At 33.4% G+C, this 18,618-nt stretch overlaps 1 protein-coding gene across 2 annotated transcripts in view; it reads right to left on the reverse strand.

Annotated features, from left to right (window-relative positions):
- LOC135139703 (adipokinetic hormone/corazonin-related peptide receptor variant I-like) overlaps positions 1-17,807 on the reverse strand; it is a 243,025-nt gene extending 225,218 nt beyond the window's left edge. For both annotated transcript variants that reach the window (XM_064070006.1, XM_064070005.1), the window contains exon 1: positions 17,377-17,807. In XM_064070006.1, coding sequence (XP_063926076.1) covers positions 17,377-17,658 — 282 coding nt within the window. In that variant the 5' untranslated portion in view covers positions 17,659-17,807. The remainder of the gene's footprint in view (positions 1-17,376) is intronic.
- Positions 17,808-18,618: the final 811 nt, after the last annotated feature.

Here is an 18,618-nt window from a genome sequence, read left to right on the forward strand (position 1 = left end):
CGGAGGAGACGAAGCCGAAACTGACTTCTGGATATTGAAATCTACAAGAAAATGTCTTCAACTAATTTTCGGAAATAGTTAAAAATTGGTCGAAAATGTCAAAAGTGCCAAAAACCATCTTATCTTATCAAATACTAGCCCCGCCCACTCGCCCTCTGTTTTCTTAGAAGGTATTTTATCTGCCAAAATCAGTTTTATCTTGGCAAGTACTAGCCCCGCCCACCCCCTCTTCTCATTCTAACGACTAATTTTATTTCTGTTCAGTATAAGATCATTCATTCCATTCTGATAAAGTCAATCACTAGGAGGGAAACAGGGTGGGTGGGCGGGGCTAATTATGTTCTTCTGTCGAGTGAGAGTGGAAACTAAAAAACAATTGGAATGTTGGAAATTTTGGATTTTTTTTAAGTTTTGACGTTCCAGCAGAATATTTGAAAAATTTTGGTATGGAAGCATAAAAACGTTGGGATGGATATCTCGATATCCCAGAACTTTTAGACCGTTTTTTCAAAATCTCAATTTTTCAGTATAATCTTTGGTGAATGGCCAACTGACTAATGGCAATTTTCAGGATTATTAAAAAAAAAAATTATAAAACTCTTATATTTTACGAATTAGCACGTTGAGATTTACATCTCAAAATTTTTTGTAAATCTCCATTCAGATCTGATAAAATCAATCACTGAAAAGGAGACAGGGTGGGTGGGCGGGGCTACTTTTGTTCTTCTATCGCGTGAGAGTGGAAACTAAAAAACAATTGAAATGTCGAAAGTTTTGACGTTAACTGACGAGTGGCAATTTTCAGGATTAATGAAAAAAATTTTTTAGACCGTTTATTTCAAAAAGCTTGCTCTGGAATAATAAAGCTCTTATATTTTTCGAATTAGCACGTTGAGATTTACATCTCAAAATCTTTTGTGAATCTTTTAGCAAGTTTTCAACCATCCTCGAAAATTAACTAAATATACTTATTGTAGATTGTATTATTTGTAGATTTCAGTCCCCAGAAGTTATTTTCGGCTTCATGTCTTTGAAAATTCCTACTTGTGAGATTCCCAACTATTCGGTTTTGCCTTAAAACGGATTCATAAACCACAAGTGCAGTAGTATGTTATTTTATCAAATTTAAATAACCTTAATTTGTAAATAAATAAAATAATTAAAAGATTATTTTGATAGTGTTAAAATTCTCCCCAAAAAGTTCAAAATGTGATTACATTTTGCTTTTTGTTTTAATATGTGTAGACTTCTTTTCACAACATGAAACTTAAAATATGTTTAAAATTTGTATAAGGAAATATCGATTTTGCAGTTAAGCTCCGCCCTATAATTACAAAATCCATATTTCCTTGTAAAAATGTACAATTTTTATCATATTTTAAGTTTCTTGTTGTGAAAAGATGGCTATGTATATTAAGAAAAAAAAGGCAAAATATAAGCCCCACCCACCCGCCCAATCGCGATTCTGATAATTTTTTTTATTAGTCGTTGGCCGAGGGGCGGAGCTTAACTGCAAAATTCTTATTTCTCTAGGAGCTATTAAAAGTGAGTGTCGTATTGTTCAAAGAATACTATGTATATTAAGAAAAATAAAATCAAAAATTAGGCCCCACCCATAGTCGCCCCGATCTCAATTTTCAATTGTGAGGAATTTTTCATTCGTTGGCAGATCGGGAGGCGGGGCTTAATTGCAAGATCCATAATTGTCTAGACGTATTTACCATTTTAAACATGTTTTAGGTTACTTGTTCTGAAAAGACGACTATGTATATTAAGAAAAAAAGGCAAAATATTAACCCCGCCCACCCACCCCAATTGTGATGATTTTTTTTATTCGTCGTCAGCCAAAGGGGCGGAGATTAATTTCAAAATCCTTATTTCTCTATGAGAAATTAAAAACATGTTTTTGAGAATCGCGTATGCATATTACGAAAAAATTGAAGCCAAAGATTAAACCCCACCCATACCTGCTTTGATCGAAGTAGTAATAAAGTTTTCATGCGTTGGCAGACCTAGGGGCGGAACTTAATTGCAAAATCCATATTTCCTTACAAAAATTGAACATTGTAAACGTGTTTTCAGTCTCTAAGAATAAAAAAATCATCAGAATTGAGATCGGGTGGGTGGGAGGGGTTTTATATTTCGCCTTTTTTTTAGTGTACATAGTATTCATACTATTATATTCATTACGATACTCAAAAACATGTTTTTAATTTCTTGTAAAGATATAAGTATAAGTTAATATTTTATCTTTTTTTCTTAGTATGTATTTTCGAAGAATCGAAGACGAAAATGACTCCTGGATGTCGAAATCTACAAGAAAATATGTAGCTTATTTTGAAAAATGGTTGAAAATAGTCGAACATGCCTAAAGTGCCAAAATCAGTCTTGTCTTATCAAATACTAGGCCCGCCCACCCACCTTCTAGTTTCTTACAGGATATATCATTTGCCAAAATCAGTCTTATTGCAGCAAGTACTCGCCCCACCCACCCGCCCTGTATTTTTTTGGAAGATATGTTATTTGCCAAAAAGAGTCTAATCTTATCAAGTTTATCCCCGCCCACCCACCCTCTAGTGTCTTATAGGATATGTCGTTTGCGAAAATCACTCTTATTTTAACATATCTTAGCCCCGACCACTCCCTCTCTTTCCATTTTGACGACGAATTTTATTCCTGTTCAATATAACAAAATTGATTTTATTCAGATCGGATAAAATTAATCACTGAAAAGAAGGCCAGAAGGTGGGCGGGGCTAATTATGTTTATCTCTCGAATGGTAGTGGAAACTAATGATAGAATCTAGGATGTGAAAAAAATAAAAAAGAGCACTAATTGTAACTTTTCTTGTTATACTTGAAAATAGTTGAAAAAATGGTCGAAAATTTAAAAAGTGCCAAATTCAGTCTTATCTTATCAAATACTAGCCCCGCCCACCTACCCTCTATGTTCTGGGGATTTCATACAAAAATTTTATACCGAGTGATTTTGACGGAACTTTGAAAATAGCTGTTTTTGATTTGGTAATTTTGGAAAAACGATAGGAATTTTCGAAGAAATAAAGCCGAAAATGACTTCTAGTTGAAAAATGGTCGAAAATGTCAAAAGTGCCAAAATCAGTCTTACCTTATCAGAACTAGCCCCGCCCACCCGCCCTCTTTTCTCTTGGAAGGTATGTCATCTGCCAAAATCAGTTTCATTCTAGTACTACTTTAAAAATTTGACGAAAATATAGCCAGAAATGAAAAATTGAAAAAAGAATATTTTAAAAGCAAAAAACCCAAAAATCTAAAATTTAAAACATCGAATAGAAGAAAATGTTAAAAAATGTAAGATTTAAAACTCCCAAGAGGGCGGAATTTATTTGCAAAGTCCTTATTGTTTCTCTACAAGAAACTACCATGTAAGAGATGTCTTTGAGTATCCTGTTATTCAAAGGATACTAAGTATATTAAGAAAAAAATAAAGCCAAATATTAAGCGCCACCCATACCTGCTTTGATCTAAATAGTAATAAAGTTTTCATTCGTTGGCAGACCGCGGGGCGGAGCCTAATTGCAAAATCCATATTTTCTTACAAAAATGTACCATTTTAAACTGGTTTTAAGTTTCTAAGAATAAGGAAGATCATCACAATTGAGATGGGGTGGGTGGGTGGGGTTAATATTTTGCCAGTTTTTCTTAATATGGGTAGTATTCTTTGAACAACACGATACTCAAAAACATTAATTTTCAATTGTGATGAATTTTTCATTCGTTGGCAGATCGAGAGGCGGGGCTTAATTGCAAGATCCATATTTGTCTAGACGAATTTACCATTTTAAACATATTTTAAGTTTCTTGTTCTGACAAGACGACTACGTATATTAAGAAAAGGGGCAAAATATAAACCCCGCCCACCCACCCTATCTCAGTTTTGATGATTTTTTTTATTCGTCGTGAGCTGAGAAGGCGGAGCTTAACTGCAAAATCGTTATTTCTCTACGAGAAATTAAGAACATGTCTTTGAGTATCGTGTTACTCAAAAAGTAACATGTACATTAAGAAAAAATTACAGCCAAAGGTTAATCCCCACCCATACCTGCGCTAATCTAAATAGTACTGAAGTTTTCATTCGTCGACAGACCTAGGGGCGGAGCCTAATTGCAAAATCCATGTTTCCTTACTTAACAATTTTCAACAAATTTAAAAAAGTAATAAAAAAGTGAGACCGACCACGAGTCTGAATAAAATGTTCCTGTAGAAACCCGCCACACAAGAAATGTTTTGCCATGAAAGCGCTCCATTAATTCAAAGTATGCACTTTGATGGAGCTCTTTTTGTCGTCGAGGTGATTTGTCGGTGTTTAGTGCTCCTCAAGTCCAACTTTAACGTGATTTCCACTTTCATTGTTACACTAGTTTAGGTGAGTCTCAAGTTCACTTTTACTCCACCGTAATCGTCTTCCTGGTGCGCTTTATCGACAGAGCTTTACATGCATTTAATTAAACCACGACTTGTTAAAGCTGATGGCATCTATTCGTAGCATTACAAGCCCATTCTTCGCCCCATTAGCGTCCGAACTAGAAATCCATTACCTCATCTTTAATTAAACTCTACTTTGATCATTAAAGATGCCACAAAAACGCTCGTTAAGCTCAAAACATCGCGTTATGTGGTTTATTTGTTGAACGTGGTAAAAAATGACCAAAGAGTGCAGTTCTTTCATCTCGGTGAAGATAAATAGATAAAAGCACGAATCCTCCCAAGTATTTTTAGATGGAAGTTCGGGTTTGTCACTGGCTTTAAGTAAAATATGCCAGTCAGGAACCTGGTTTTCTTGCCTCTGTTATTTATTAAATTAAGTTTATGCAAAATGCGGCGTGGGTTTCTGTTTCAAAACGCCTCAGAAATTAACACCTCGGCACAACATCTTTTTTGCGAGTTTGAAGTAATTAAGTCTGCTTTTCCGATGGCTCGTGATTAGAATAAAATGGAAGTGGGGCTATAAATTCATAATCAGGATTATAATATAGTCAAAAAGCGTTATATTGTAGAAAAGTTGTTCGAAGTTTTAAAGTCATGTGTTAACTAGATGGTTAAACTCGAAGTCAGACGAAGTTTTTTCAAAAGTTTTTGCAATGAACTTCGCTGATTTCGAGCAGACGCTATTATGTGTTTTTATACTTTATATAAAATTTTATATTAACTTAAAAACACAAAACAACCTCTTCAATTTTTGATATGTAATTTTAACGCTTATTTGTAAAAGTTATACAAAAAAAAAAATGTTTCCTACGTAATTGTTACATGTTTTTTAACTCTGGATAAAACACAGACACGTAGTTAATTATAAATTTACGTAAATAACGCAAAAAGCTGTTGTCGGAGCATAAATATCACCATATCGACATCTCGTCCCGTTTTCCGACATTTTTTACCCTCCACCTGACTTGGAAAGTTATTATTCATCACTAAACTTCAACAAAAAAACGAAATAAAGGTGTTCCTTTTACCTGGAACTTCGTGACGTGACAGAAATGATGGGTATACTTCGGAAGTTCTCGTATTATTTTATATATATTGTAGATATTTGAAAACGTTTTCGAATTTAATCCAAGTACAAAAACACCTAAATCCAATCAGACGACGAAACATCTTTAGGTTAAGTACCTCGATATATCAGCGACGAAATTTATACAGGAAAAAGACTAAGTTGAGAGGAAAGTGAGCGGAAGTGAATGTGTAATGGAATCCACTCAAAAGATTTTAGGATTCTGATCAAATACAAAAAAATTTAACGCATTCTGTTTTTACCTTCAAGAGTAAATGCGTGCAGAAATTACGGGACGTCGCGAATTCTGTGTGTCGTAAAGTAGATACAAAAATATTTGGAGAACATTCCGCTAATGTTAAAATTTTGTGAAATTACATTACTAAATTTAAATTTCTACGTGAAAGAAATAAATCCGGACGAAAAGCACAGAAACTGAATAGCTGAAAATACAAATATGTATGAAAAAAATTCTCTTAGGACCTCAAGTCCTAAGGATGTATTGGGCTCAGTAACAAAACCAATTTTTGGAAGTAAGGGATAGTTATGACGGAGAGGAGACACTCGACAATTCAAAGCACACTCCCTTTGCAAAGAAACGAACCTCATACCAGTGTAAACACACACAATTTTCGTCAATACTGAAAAAAAAACACAGAGATTTTCCTGAAAGTACTTTCTTGATGATTTTGTAAGTGGAAATGTGTGTCCAGGGTAACAATTCCAACGTTAAATAGTTATAATTACAAAGAAATTGAATAATTGTTTAAAAGCACAGAGAACAAGTTCTCCAAGTCCTTTAGAAGCAAACAGAGCGTAGATTTTAATATAATGCTTGGCATACCCATAATAAATCAAAGGGGGAACAAACAACTGGTCGAATAAAATGGACAAGGACTAAAGCCACATCCTCACAAACCATTATTTTTTAATAAAAATTAATATTTACATTATCATGGATAAGATTTTAAATGGGTAAACATTTCCGGTTCTTCAATTTTCGAAATAAATTTTTTAGTTTTTCGATGTTGCGATTTTTCACTTTTTGATGTATCGCTTTTTTTCAGTTAAAATTTTCCAATTTTGAATTTTCCCAATTCTCGATTTTTAGGCACTTCCATTTCTCAATTTTTCGACTTCTCGACTTTTCGATTTTTAATGTTCGATTTAGAGATTTTTCAATTTTTCAATTTCCATTTCCCAGTTTCTCGATTAATCGATTTTTTAGTTTTTCCGATTTTTCGATTTCTCTATTTAAATTTTTAGATTTTTCCACTTTTTTTTGATTTTTCACTTACTCGATTTTTAAAAATTTTGGGAATTTTAAATCTTACATTTTGCAACATTTTCATCTATTCGATATTTTAAATTTTTGATTTTTGGAATTTTTAGATTTTTCAAATTTTTTTTTTCAATTTTTTATTTCTGACTATATTTTCGTCAAATTTTTAAAGTAGTACTAGGATGAGACTGATTTTGGCAGATAACATACCTTCCAAGAAAATAGAGGGCGGGTGGGCGGGGCTAGTATTTGATAAGTTAAGACTGATTTTGGCACTTTTGACATTTTCGACCATTTTTTCAACTATTCTCAAGTATAACAAAAAAAGTTACAACCAGTGCTTTTTTTTAGTTTTTTCACATCCTAGATTCTTTTATTAATTTCCACTCCCATTCGACAGAAGAACATAATTAGCCCCGCCCACCCACCCGGCCTTCTTTTCACTGATTAATTTTATCCGATCTGAATAAAATCAATGTTTTTATATTGAACAAAAATAAAAGTCGTCGTTAAAATGGGAAGAGAGGGAATGGTGGAGGCTAAGACTTGTTAAAATAAGACTGACTTTCATAGACATATCCTATAAGACACTAGAGGGTGGGTGGGCGGGGATAGACTTGATAAGATTAGACTCTTTTTGGCAAATAACATATCTTCCAAAAAAATACAGGGCGGGTGGGTGGGGCGAGTACTTGCTGCAATAAGACTGATTTTGGCACTTTAGGCACGTTCGACTATTTTCAACCATTTTTCAAAATAAGCTACAATTTTATTGTAGATTTCGACATCTAGGAGTCATTTCGTCTTCGATTCTCCGAAAATTTCTACCCTTCTTCCCTTTCCAGTAGCAAATAGTGTAACAAAAAATTTACGGTTATTAGTTTGAAAGAATACTATGCATATTAAGAAAAAAGGCAAAACATTAACCCCACCCACCCCATATCAATTGTGATGATTTTTTTAATTCTTAGAAACCTAAAAGTTTAAAATGGTTAATTTTTGTAAGAAAATATGGATTTTGCAATTAAGCTCCGCCCCTCGGTCTGCCAACGAATAAAAACTTCATTGCTTCTATTTAGATCAGGAGAGATATAGGTGGGGCTTAATATTTGGCTTTAATTTTTTCTTAATATTCTGAGTATTCTTTGAACAACATGATACTCAAAAATATGTTTTTTATTTCTTGTCGGGAAATAAGGATTTTGCGATTTAGCTTCGTCCCTCGGCTTACGACGAATAAAAAAAAATTGAGACAAGGTGGGTGGGTGGGGTTTACATTTTGCTCTATTTTTCTTAACATACATAGCCACCTTTTCACAACAGGAAACTTAGAACATGGTTAAAATTGTACATTTTTGCAAAGAAATTTGGATTTTGCAATGATAGGGCAAGCCTAATTGCAAAATCTAGATTTTCTTATACAAATTTTCCAATTTAAAGATGTCTTAAATTTCATGTTGTGAAATAAAGTCTACACATATTAAAAAAAAAGGCAAAATATAAGCCCGCCCACCCACCCTATCTCAATTGTGATATTTTTTTTTATTCGTCGTGAACCAAGAGGGCGGAACTTAACTGCAAAATACTTATTTCTTACAAGAAATTGAAAACATGTTTTTGAGTATCGTGTTGTTCAAAGAATACTATCCATATTAAGAAAAACTGGCAAAATATTAACCCCACCCACCCACCCCATCTCAATTGTGATGATGTTTTTTATTCTTAGAAACTTAAAACCATCTTCCAAATAATACAGGGCGGGTGGGTGGGGCGAGTATTTGCTGCAATAAGATTGATTTGGGCAAATGACATATACTGTAAGAAACTAGAGGGTGGGTGGGCGGGCCTAGTATTTGATAAGATAAGACTGATGTTGGCACTTCTGATATTTTCGATCAATTTTTAACTCTTCCAACAGTTTCGGCTTCGTTTCTTCGGAAATTTCTGCCGTCTTTCCAAAATCGCAGTTTTTACAGTTTCATCAAAATAGCTCGAAATAAAAATTTTGTAGCGCTTGTTTTATTTTTTCACCTCCTAAATTCTATTATTATTTTCCACTCCCACTTGACAGAAGTTTATAATTAGCCCCGCCCACCCACCCTGTCTGCTTTTCAGTGATTTATTTTATCAGATTTGAATGAAGATTAACAAACAATTTTGAGATGCAAATCTCAACGTGCTAATTCGAAGAATATAAGAGTTTTTTGTTCCAGAGCAAGCTTTTTGAAATATTCGGTTTAAAAATTTTTTTTTTAATGATCCTGAAAATTGCCATTAGTGAGTTCGCGATTCTGTAAAGATTGTACTGAAAAATTGAGATTTTGAAAAAATGGCCTAAAAGTCCACAAAGAGTTCTGCGATATCGAGATGTCGATCCCAACGTGCTGATTTGAAAAATAATCGAGTTTTTATGGTTCTAGACAAAATTTTTTTAAAGATTCGGCTGCAACGTCAAAACTTTAAAAATTCCAAAATTTCCAACATTTCAATTGTTTTTTAGTTTGCACTCTCACGCGACCGAAGAACATAATTAGCCCCGCCCACCCACCCTGTCTCCCTGTCAGTGATTGGTTTTATCAGAATGGAATGAATGTTCTTATACCGAACAGAAATAAAATTAGTCGTTAGAATTAGTAGAAGGGGTGGACGGGGCTATATTCTTCCTAAGATAAGACTGATTCTGATCAATGAAATTATAGCTCCCAAGAAAATTGAGGGTGGGTGGGCGGGGCTAGTATTTGTTAAGATAAGACTGATTTTTTCGAACAATTTTTTACTACATATATCCGAAAATTAGTTGAAGACATTTTCTTGTCGATATCGATATCCAAAAGTCAGTTTCGGCTTCGTTTCTTCGGAAATTCCTACCATTTTTCCAAAATCGCGGATTGAAATATAGCAGTTTTTACAGTTTCGTCAAAATAGCTCGGTATAAAAATTGAGATTTTGAAAAAATGGCCTAAAAGTTCACAAAAAGTTCTGGGTTATCAAAATATCCATCCCAACGTGCTGATTTGGAAAATATAGCGACCAAAATTATTCAAATATTCGGCTTGAAGTCAAAACTTTAAAAAATTCCAAAATTTCCAACATTTCAATTGCCGATTTTGAAAAAGTGATAGGTATTTTCTAAAAAATGAAACCTAAAATAATATTTAGAAGGTGAATTCTAACAAAAAATGTCCAGTTAATTTTCGAGGGTGGTCGAAAAATAATCAAAAATTTGACAACATTGGTACTGAAAAATTGAGCTTTCGACAAAATGGCCTAAAAGCCCACAAAAAGTTCTGAGATATCGAGATGTCGATCCCAATGTGCTGATTTGAAAAATATAACGTTTTTATGGTTCAGGATCAAAGGTTTTGAAATATTCGGCTGGAAAGTCAAGTCTTAAAAAATTCCAAACTTTCCAACATTTCAGTTGGCGGAATTTTCTGAAAAGTGAAACCTAAAATAATTTCTAGAAGTTAAATTCTACAAAAAAAAAAACCCTGATAATTTTCGAAGATGGTAGAAAAATGATCAAAAATTTCACAGCATTGGTACTGAAAAATTGAGCTTTTTTGAAAAAATAGCCTAAAGCCCACAAAAATTCTGGGATATCGAGATATCCAGCTCAACGTGCTGATTTGAAAAATCGGAGAAAAATTTTTAAAATATTCGGCTGGAACGTCAAATCTTTAAAAAATTCCAAGATTTCCAACATTTCATTTGGCGATTCTGAAAAAGTGGTAGGAATTTTCTAAAAAATGGAATTTAAAATAATTTCTAGAAGTTGTTTTCTACCAAAACAAATGTCCAGCTAATTTTCGCAAGTGGTCGTAAAATGATCAAAAATTTCACAACATTGGTACTGAAAAATTGAGCTTTTGAAAAATGGCTTAAAAGCCCACAAAATGTGTTAAAATATCGCGATATCGATATGTCGAGTTCAACGTGTTAATTTTAAAATTATAGCGTTTTATGGTTCCGGACCAAAATTTTTGAAATATTCGGCTGGAACGTCGGGATTTTTTAAAAATTCCATAATTTCCAATATTTCAACTGGTGATTTCGAAAAAGTGGTAAGAATTTTCAAAAAAATGAAACCTAAAATAATTTCTAGAAATTGAATTCTACAACAAAATGTCCAGATAATTTTCTAAGGTGGTCGAAAAATTATCAAAAATTTCACAAAATTGGTGAGCTTTTGAAAAAATGACCTAAAAGCCCTCAGAAAGTTCTGGGACATCGAGATATCGATCCCAACGGACAAAATTTTTGCCACGAACGTCAGATTAAAAAAAAAATAATCGCAAAAAAATGTCCAGCTAATTTCCGAAGATGGTCAAAAAATGATAAAAAATTTCACAACATAAATACTGAAAATTTGGGCTTTTGAAAAAAATGGGTTAAAAGCCCACGAAATGTTCTGGGATATCGCAAGTGTTGATGTGAAAAATAGTGTTTTTATGGTTCCGGACCAAAATTTTTGAAATATTGGGCTAGACTTTCGATTTTTAAAAAATCAAACTTTCCAACATAAGCTTAGGGGATCGAGATCTACACAAAATAAATGTTTTTGGCTAATTTTCCAAGGTGGTGGAAAAATGAAATTACGTCTCAACTGTTCAAAATTACTTGTAAAAATTTTTTTTTTATGAACATAATTCTGTTTGGCTAATTTTCGAAGGTGGTCAAAAAATAATCAAAAATTTGACAACATTGCATTGGTACGGAAAAACTGAGCTTTTGAAAAAATAGCTTAAAAGTACCTACATAAGATGTTCTGGAATATCGACATATCGATCCCAACGTGCTGATCTGAAAAATTTAGCTTTTTTATGGTTCTGGACCAAAATTTTTGAACTATTCGGCTGGAACGTCAAATTTTTAAAAAATTCAAAATTTCGAAAAATTCAATTGGCGATTCGAAAAAATGGTAGAAATTTTCTAAAAAATGAAACCTAAAATAATTTATATTCCTTGAATTTTACAAAACCAAATGTCTAGGTAATTTCCGAAGGTGGTTGAAAAATGATCAAAAATTTCACATCGTTGGTACTGAAAAATTGAGCAATTGAAAAAATAGCCAGAAAACCCTCAAAACGTTCTCGGATATCGATCCCAAGTGCTGATATGAAAAATATAGGTTTTTTATTGTTCCGCACCAAATTTTTTGAAATATTCGGCGGGAACTTCGAATCTTAAAAAAATACGAAATTTCGAAAAGTTCAGTTGGCGATTCAAAAAAAATGATAGGAATAATCTAAAAAATGAAACGTAAAATAATTTCTAGAAGTTAAATTCTCCAAAAAACAAAAAATGTCCACCTAACTTTCGAAGGTGATCGAAAAATTATCCAAAATTTCACAACACTGGTACTGAAAAATTGAGCTTTTAAAAAAAAACAGCGTAAAAATCCACCAAAATATTTAGAATATCGATCCCAAGTGTGAAAGTGTTATGTGAAAAATTTAGCGACCAAATTTTTGAAATACTGGGCTTGAACGTCAAATCTTTAAAAAATTCCAAAATTTCCCACATTCAATTTTGAAAAAGTGGTAGGATTTTTCGATGAAATGAACCCGAAAAAACTTCTGCGGATCGAGATCAACTTAAAAATAAATGTTTTTGGCTCATTTGCGAAGGTGGTCGAAAAATAAAATGACGTTCAAAATTCACTTTACACTATACACTACCAGACAAAAAAACGGGACACACTGAATTTTTTGTGATTAGCTGCAATTGGTCGAACTTTTGTAAACAATATTCCAAAAAGCGAGAAAACATTAACAGAAAACCTAACTTTATTCTAAAACATGCTGAAACTGATAAAAAGTTAAAAAAGTTATAACATTTGACATTAGCTTAAAATTATAAATATTCAAATGACCGGTTTTTTTTTGTCTGGCAGTGTATTTGTAATTCTTTAACAAATTAAAGAAAAATTTTCAGAAAAATTCCGCTGTAGAGGAAGCATCATCAGACCATCAATACATAATGGACAGATAAGGTTAACTAATGCCTCTAATGTGCCCAAAATTACCACGCCGCCAAGAGTTTTTTCTTTCATTATTTGACGTTCTTTTAATAGAAGAAGTGAACACTGAGGTTGAAACTGGTCGAACAATGATCAAAAATTTCGTAACTTTTGTACTGAAAAATTGAGCTTTTGAAAAAATGGCCTAAAAACCCACAAATATTTCTGGGATATAGATCCCCGCGTGCTCATTTGAAAAATATAACGTTTTTATAGCCCTGGACAAAAATGTTTTAAATAATCGTCTGGAACGTCAAAATTTAAAAATTCTCAAAATTTCCAACATATCAATTGGCAATTTTGCGAAAGTGACACGCTTTTTCGACGAAATGAAACCAAAAATAATTTGTGGGGATCAAAATCTGCAAGAAAATAAATGTCTTTAGCCAATTTTCGAAAGAAAAATTTGAATAAAATAGCCAATTCTAAGGAATCGTAAACATTATTTTTTTATGGAAACAAATTGAGGTTCTTAGAGTGAAGAAAATTAGTCCAAAGTTTTTTAGACAAAACTTGTGTGTCATTCTTTCTTAATAATTTCTAAACCTGGAGCAGCTTTTTCATTTTCTATGAAAAATTCAATCACAAATTTTAGTTTTAACGCATATGAAATCATCAACTTGATGACCTTAAAACACAAAATCTTCAATGATCATTCGAGTAATTTTGAAGAATATCTATTAATAAAATTGCCAATAAGACTGACGGACAAACCCACGGAAAACGAAGAGGGAAATATTTGTATTTCTTTAAAAAATTAAGAGAAAAACTTAATAACGTCATGCAGATCTATAACTAAATTTTGAACGCAGGGTAGGACTCTGAAGATAGTGGAGGCAGGCATTTTGAACATTTATCATAAATTCGTTTTCGTTGTAATCTGATGATAATAAATTGAGTATTAATTTTTTAAATTTTGTCATTACGAATTTCCATTTCGATTTTTAAGTTCGTTTAAATAAATTCAACAATTCGGATACAATTTCGCCTAAATTAACAGAATCCCAGAGGGAATCACCCCACTTTCCACCCCGAAAACTGCTAACAAATCGATCGCGAAAACTTCCTAAAAACAATATTTGTCCAAAACCGTAAGCAATTTTCTTGTTTGAGTTCTAATTAACTGTTAAGTTTTTGTTGCGCTAATGCGTTGTTTACTAAGTAACACAATACGTTGAACCTGTAAATAGCCACTAAGTAAACGTCAAGACAACAACATACTTCAGGTATATCCGTTTCAGAATTACACTTACAACTCGGAATTAGCGAAAATCCTGACTCGACTTTCAAACAACCTTCCCCTTTCTTAATAATTCTAATAATTGGTCTAAAGAGTTTAGACAGTACTTCCCTCGCTGTCGGAAACTTGACGACTGCATGCCTATTGTGTTTTTTTTCTCATTACATATTGTAGTGGGAATTTAAAAAAAAATTGCGATGATGTCATCAACATTTTTGCAAGGACACGTATATCAGTTGGGATAGATGTAGTGTAATACTAAGAATAAAATTATTATATTCTCAAATTTTCGGGAAAATGAATTGGGTCGTTTTGAATATTGATTTCTTATAATCAATAAAATAACGAAACAATTTACTCACGTATACGTATCAGAGGCAACTGAAAATCGTGTATGTATAAACATTCTTAATTTAAGATGACAGACGTAACAGCATACGTGAGAGTCAAACAGAGAAACTGTAAACAAAACGACCATCGGTTTTATTGCTTCGACTTCCGCTTATTATATAAAACATTGGGTTTTATTTTAATTCTTGACGGTGAAATTCACAATTGGTTGATTATAAACATGTCTATTTCACATTCGCGGAACCAAGTGAGCGCATAAAACAAATACAGGTCTGTAATGTTAAAGTCGATGTAAATAAGCGTGCTACCCTTATGTTTCAACCGAGTTTTTCCTTTAACAAATTTTGTGTCTACCAGATTGGGTTGGTTGGGGTGTAATACTAATAATAAGTGTTGCCTTTAATTTAATCAATAAAATAAATTGACTTCATTAATTTTTTTGAACCATCTCTTAAGAAAATCTAAAAAATATGAATGGAATGATAAATCACAAGTACAAACTCATCATATTTTTTGCATTTTAGATAGGATTTATTCAGCAAAATTTAAGGGTGACGTCATGAATCTTTTTAGGAGGGATGAACAAATACATTTTGAACAAAAGTTTACCATGCTTATAATAACTTTAAAATATTCCCAAGATTTCAAAGCATTCGGTTTTGTAATTCCTGATTAAATCGATAAAATAAATTCACGCCTTCATTTATCTTTTTGAGTCACCCTGCATATGCAAATCCAAAAATATGAATGGAATGATAAATCACAAGTACAGACTCATCATATTTTGTACATTTTAGATACGATTTATTCGGCAAACTTTTGAGCTGACGTCATCAGTTTTTTGTAGAAGATAACCAAATATATTTTGACTAAAAATTTATTATGCTCTTTATGACCTTAAAACATCTGCAAGATTTCAAAGCATTCGGTTTTGTAGTTCCTGATTAAATCAATAAAATAAATTTACGCATTCATTAATTTTTTTGAGTCACCCTGTATATGCAAATCGAAAAAATTTGAATGGAATGATAAATCACAAGAAGAGACTCACCATATTTTGTACATTTTAGATAGGATTTATTCAGCAAAATTTTGTGGTGACGTCATAAATTTTTTAGGGGGGACGACCAAATACGTTTTGATCAAAAATTTACCATGCTTATGATAATTTTAAAATATCTTCAAGATTTCGAAGCATTCGGTTTTGTAGTTCCTGAGTAAATCAGTAAAATAAATTTACGCTTTCATTTATTTTCTTGAATCACCCTGTATATGCAAATCCAAAAAATATGAATGGAGTGATAGATCACAAGTACAGACTGATCATATTTTGTACATTTTAGATATGATTTATTCGGCAAATTTTCGAACTGACGTCATCAAGTTTTTGGAGGGGATAAGCAAATATATTTTGACTAAACATTTATTATGCTCTTTATAACCTTAAAACATCTGCAAGACGTCAGAGCATTCCGTTTTGTAGTTCCTGATTAAATCAATAAAATATATTTACGCATTCATTAATTTTTTTGAGTCACTCTGTATATGCAAATTCAAAAAATATGAATGGAGTGATGAATGTCAAGTACAGGCTCATCATATTTTGTACATTTTAGATATGATTTATTCGGCAAACTTTCGAGCTGACGTCATCAAGTTTTTGGAGGGGATAAGCAAATATATTTTGACTAAACATTTATTATGCTGTTTATGACCTTAAAACATCTGCAAGATGTCAGAGCATTCCGTTTTGTAGTTCCTGATTAAATCAATAAAATATATTTACGCATTCATTAATTTTTTTGAGTCACTCTGTATATGCAAATCCAAAAAAATATGAATGGAGTGATAGATCACAAGTACAGACTCATCATATTTTGTACATTTTAGATATGATTTATTCCACAAACTTTTGAGCTGACGTCATCAAGTTTTTGGAGGGGATAAGCAAATATTTTTTGACTAAAGATTTATGATGCTCTTTATAGCCTTAAAACATCTGCAACATTTCAAAGCATTCTGGTTAGCAGATTAAAAATCAAATTTCAAAATGTTGTTTTATAATTTTGATTTTTTTTCCAAAAATCTGGACGTTTCGGGTGAAAAGTCGATTCAGAGTTGTAAACTACATGTGTAGGACTATGTTATTTTATACAATTGAAAACCCATTTACATCCCATACCCATTAGACAAATTTTGGTTAGCGTTTTACCATCTACATGATATTCTTAATATAAGTACAAAATTTCACAACAATCGGTCGAGTACTTTCGGAGATTATCTGTCTAATAAAATCCGGGGGCAGACGGACAGACGGACAGACGGACGGACAGACGGACGGACGGACAGACGGACAGACGGACAGACGGACAGACAGACGGAAATGGGAGACCTATTTCTTCGTCTTTTAGGGGTCATGAAAAATCGAGAAAACGTAAAAGTAGAGAGTCGGCCGACGGACTCGATTACAATACTTCCTTTGCTTACGCTCGGGAAGTAAAAATTTTGTACATTTCTATCTCGAATCTCGCTTTTATTCTCGTCACAAGCCATTGAAAAAGCTTAATTTACTTAAAACTGGTGAGAGACGGTGTTAATTTCTGAAGCATTTGGAAACTGAAACTCACGCTCTGTCGCTTTTTCCACTAACTTAATTTAATAACGGAGGCACAACAACCGGTTGCATATTTACCTAATCTGGAAACAAAGGTGAAATTGAGTTTAGACGTGTTTCGTATCACTCGGAGTTGGCAAGCTTTTCTCCGTTCTTGTAAACGGAAATGCAGCAGCGCTTGCTTTTATATTTATAATCCACGAATCAGCGAATTCACGCCAAGCGGAAGAGATAACGTTTCGAGCGCTTCGAGCCAAAATGTTTTTTTTTTTTAACAATATTTAACCATGTTAACAATCCGGAAAGAAACTCAGCTTTTTTAATTAAGTGCTTACCTCGATCGGGATCATAATAAAAGTGACAATCAGATCCGCAATGGCAAGATGGCGAATCATTAAACTTATCCTCGACTTGCGATGCCTCGACCGGAACAGCGAAATAAACACCGTCAAATTTCCCACAGCCGCGACGACAAAAAGCGCACTATAAACCAGGATAACGTTCAAGTTCTGCTGGATGAGGATCTCGGGCACCGTGTCATTATTACAGACGTACAAAGTATCGTTTAGCACACTCAGGTTGCTTTTACAGTCTTCATTCGAAAGTTCCTCGCCCATTTTACCAACCGACGGGCAAGGTGAGGACTCGAGACTCGGCCGTTTTGACTTCGAGGGGCATTTTTAGAGGCGCGGGTTGTGATTTAGGCGGTCGGGGTGCAAGAGCGCGCTTTTCGGGGTTTCAAATGCGAGCCCGCTTTTCAGGAGGAAAGAGCGCGCCCTTACTGAATGGGATATCTGGAGATTCAACCGGAATCAGTGACATGCGCGCCGCCCGAGCGCCTGAAGAATGGACTGTTAACAGGGTGAATGAAAAATCTGCATGGTGGTAGCGATCGCGATTTGATGATAATCGGGAGGATGCGGGAAAAAAAAACGTGCAACAGGGTCGGGGAATACGTGTCTGGATGCTCGATATTTGAAAGGCAAATTTACTTTGAGGAGTTTTACTGCCGAGTGTGAGCTAAGGAAGTGTTGTAACCGAGTCTTTAAGTATTTCCATTAATTATTAAATTATTAAAAAAAAACAATGTTTCTCGGATCGGTTTAAATTAACTTCCACTTGCATTAGTGTTCAAATTGCATCTTAGTAACCTCAATCAGACTGGCTATATTTACCAATGCGCTGTTGCAAAATTGCATCATCGTCCATCTTTCTGATTAGTGATTATCGTAAAACGTTATACAGTGTCACAACATTCTTTTCCAAAAATTTTAACATTTTATAAGATACGACAAATTTTGGCAATTTTTGAAATAAATTTGAAAGCAAATGGTATAACAAAAAAAGTTACAATTAGAGTTTTTTTTACTTTTTTCACATTCTAGATTCTACTATTAGTTTCCACTCCCACTAGACAAAAGATCATAATTAGCCCCGCCCACCCACCCCGTCTCCTTTTCAGCGATTGTTTTTGCCCGAACTGAATGAAATAAATGATCTTATATTGAAGAGAAATAAAATTAGTCGTTAGAATTGGAAGAGGGGGTGGGCGGGGCTAGTACTTGCCAAGATAAGAC

This window comes from Zophobas morio, unplaced genomic scaffold (genome assembly GCF_036711695.1).
Source record: "Zophobas morio isolate AGI-343-1 ecotype UQ-CSIRO unplaced genomic scaffold, CSIRO_AGI_Zmor_V1 ptg000033l, whole genome shotgun sequence".
In the NCBI taxonomy this organism is placed as follows: Eukaryota; Metazoa; Arthropoda; class Insecta; order Coleoptera; family Tenebrionidae; genus Zophobas; species Zophobas morio.